The sequence below is a fragment of the Panicum virgatum genome, chromosome 4N, assembly GCF_016808335.1.
Source record: "Panicum virgatum strain AP13 chromosome 4N, P.virgatum_v5, whole genome shotgun sequence".
In the NCBI taxonomy this organism is placed as follows: domain Eukaryota; kingdom Viridiplantae; phylum Streptophyta; class Magnoliopsida; order Poales; family Poaceae; genus Panicum; species Panicum virgatum.
The window spans coordinates 7,942,457-7,945,349 of NC_053148.1; the positions used below are offsets into that span (position 1 = coordinate 7,942,457).

The 2,893-nt window shown below is 39.7% G+C and overlaps 1 protein-coding gene across 1 annotated transcript; it reads left to right on the forward strand.

Moving 5' to 3' along the window:
- Positions 1-1,699: 1,699 nt before the first annotated feature.
- On the forward strand, positions 1,700-2,529 carry LOC120669071. Its single transcript, XM_039948891.1, has 2 exons — positions 1,700-1,800; positions 1,902-2,529. The coding sequence occupies exons 1-2, from the start codon at positions 1,751-1,753 to the stop codon at positions 2,527-2,529; spliced, it is 678 nt and encodes a 225-aa protein (XP_039804825.1). The 5' UTR covers positions 1,700-1,750.
- The last annotated feature ends 364 nt before the right edge of the window (positions 2,530-2,893 follow it).

Sequence of the window (2,893 nt, forward strand, 5' to 3'; positions counted from 1 at the left end):
AAAATGCTACGCCACCATCAGAAGCTCAACAAGCTAGAAATGTAACCACAGCATTTGAGAGAGACCCTGGTAAACGCACTCAAATTTGGCAGCTCTCGCCTACAGAACAAGATGAAGCTATAAGGTTTTATATATCTGAAGGGCCATATCAACCGAAGTTTGAACCGGATGAATATCCCTATAATGATGCAATTCACCGTCGTCGATTCTGTAGAAATTGGTATGCTGATTTCTGGTGGCTAGAGTATTCACCTCACACCAAACGTGCATATTGCTTCCCTTGTTTTCTCTTTTCAAAAAAGCCAATTGGGAAGGCTGGCTCAGATGCATTCACTGTGAAGGGATTTCAAAATTGGAAGAAGGTCCACAGTTCAGATAAGTGTGCATTTCTAACTCACATGGGTCAGGATCCTAGCTCAGCTCATAACTATTCAGTTCAGTGTTACAACAACCTCAAAAATAGAATTGCTCACATTGACCAAGTGGTTCTTAAACAAAAGGAGAAGAGAGTAGCAGATGCCAGACTTAGACTTAAAACCACAATTGATTCCATTCGGTAATAAGAATTTCCTTTTTATGTTTTTGCAAATAAATAATATATCTACACTTGTACTATCTGACAATCTGTTTTGTTGATATTGTTAGGTGGTTAACATTTCAAGCATGTCCATTTAGAGGCCATGATGAGTCTCCAGATTCCATAAATCAAGGCAATTTTTTGGAAATGGTCAAACTTTTGGCCTCTTATAACAAGGAGGTGAATGATGTTGTGTTACAAAATGCTCCAAAAAAAGCAAAGTACACATCACCTGATGTCCAGAAGGAAATTCTAAACATATATGCTCGGAAAGTGCAGATTTCAATCAGAGAAGAAATTGGCAATAGCAAGTTTTGCATAATGGTCGATGAATCTCGAGATGAATCAAAAAAAGAGCAAATGGCAATCGTTGTTCGGTTTGTCAACAAAGAAGGTATCATAAAGGAGCGTTTCCTTGACCTCATTCACGTTAAGGACACTGCCGCATTGACTCTTAAGGACTCAATTTGTGCTGTCCTATCAGATAATAACTTGAGTGTGAGAGATATTAGAGGTCAAGGCTACGATGGGGCAAGTAATATGCGAGGAGAGTGGATGGGTTGAAGGCTTTAATTCTCAGTGAGTGTCCTTATGCATATTACATCCATTGCATGGCTCATCAGCTCCAATTGGCTTTAGTTGCAGCATCAAGGGAGGCACATGAGGTGCACAACTTTTTTCAGCATGCCATTTCCATCATTAATGTCGTTAGTGCTTCTTCTAAGCGTAATGATGAGTTATTAGCAAAGCAAGCTGAACAAATTGCGCATGAAATTGAATTGGGAGAGCTTGATACAGGAAGGGGTGCTAATCAGATGGGCTCTTTACAGAGGCCAGGGGACACTAGATGGAGTTCTCATTACAAGTCGATTCAGAGTTTGAAAAAGATGTTTGGTGCCACAATTTCAGTGCTGCGCAACATTGCAAATGATCGTTCCATTAAAAGGTTTTCTCGAGGTGATGCTGCAGGTGCCCTTCACATTATTCTCACATTTGATTTTGTCTTTGTTCTAGTGTTGATGGAGAAAATAATGAAAATCACAGAGGTGTTATGCCAAACACTACAAAAGAAATCTATAGATATCTTAAATGCAATGGATTCAGTTTCTAACACAAAAGGTGTTACTTCGTGACCTGCGCAATGATGGTTGGGAACCTCTTCTGAATGAGGTCATGGACTTTTGTGGGAAGCATGAGGTTGAAATCCCAGATCTAAATCGCAGGTATGTTCCTTCACCTAAACTCGTAACCGTTACTAGTAGTATTTTTGTTGTTATTTTTATAGGGATCTCAAACTTATTTCTGTTTAAAATGCAATTTGCAGATATGCTGATGTGACAAAATCTCGGAACAAGCATGACAACACTACAACTCTTCACCATTATAAAATAGATGTGTTTAATGTGGCAATTGATCAACAACTAAATGAATTGGAGGACAGATTTAGCTCTCAAGCTACAGAACTTCTATCACTTTGTGCCTCTTTGGATCCAAGACTGGACAGCTTTGATAGGTCAAAGATATCTACCCTAGTAGAAAAATATTATCCGGCTGATTTTTCTAATCAAGAAAGAGCCCAATTAGAATGCCAACTGCCACATTTTCAACTTGATGTGTGCAACGATCCAGAGCTAAGTAGTCTCCCATCACTTGCTGATCTGACAAATGGGCTTGTTAAATTGGGCAAAAATTCTCATTATCCAATGGTTGATAAGTTGTTAAGATTAGTCATGACTCTTCCGGTGTCAACTGCAACCACAGAGAGAGCATTCTCAGCTATGAAACTTGCCAAGACTCGTCCACGCAACAAAATGGGAGATGATTTTCTACGTAGTTACATGATAATTTATATTGAAAAGGAATTGGCACGAAAGATTACTTCTGAAGATATCATCAATTCTTATGATCTAGTTGGTTCTCGTAGAGGTAAATTCAAGTTAATAGAGATGTAAATTCAAGGACGCTACCTTCTACCTTATCCTACTGCCATGCATTGGATGATTGGAGCTAATTATTAATAGTAAGTAAATTTATTTTTATATATTACATACATGTTTGATTTTTATTATTTTTCCTCTAGTTAAGTTGGTACAGATGTGTTTGTGTGTGTCTTACATATCTTTTTTTCTAAGAACACATGTCGATTGCCGGCATTAGTAAATTGGCCCCCCTATGTTTCCAACCTGGCTCCGCCCCTGCTGGCCGGGTATCGGGGAGGGGAGGCGGCATTGCTGCGCGACGAGCAGGCGCCGGCGAGTGGGTACTGCAGCTGCTGCAGAAGGTTGGATACCACGGACATGGCATGGTGGCCGAGAC

Coding starts and splice junctions, on each gene's coding strand:
- LOC120669071 (XM_039948891.1), top strand. CDS start 1,751: ATGGACTTTTGTGGGAAGCATGAGGTTGAAATCCCAGATCTAAATCGC. Junction 1,801..1,901: donor ATCCCAGATCTAAATCGCAG/GTATGTTCCTTC, acceptor TGCAATTTGCAG/ATATGCTGATGTGACAAAAT.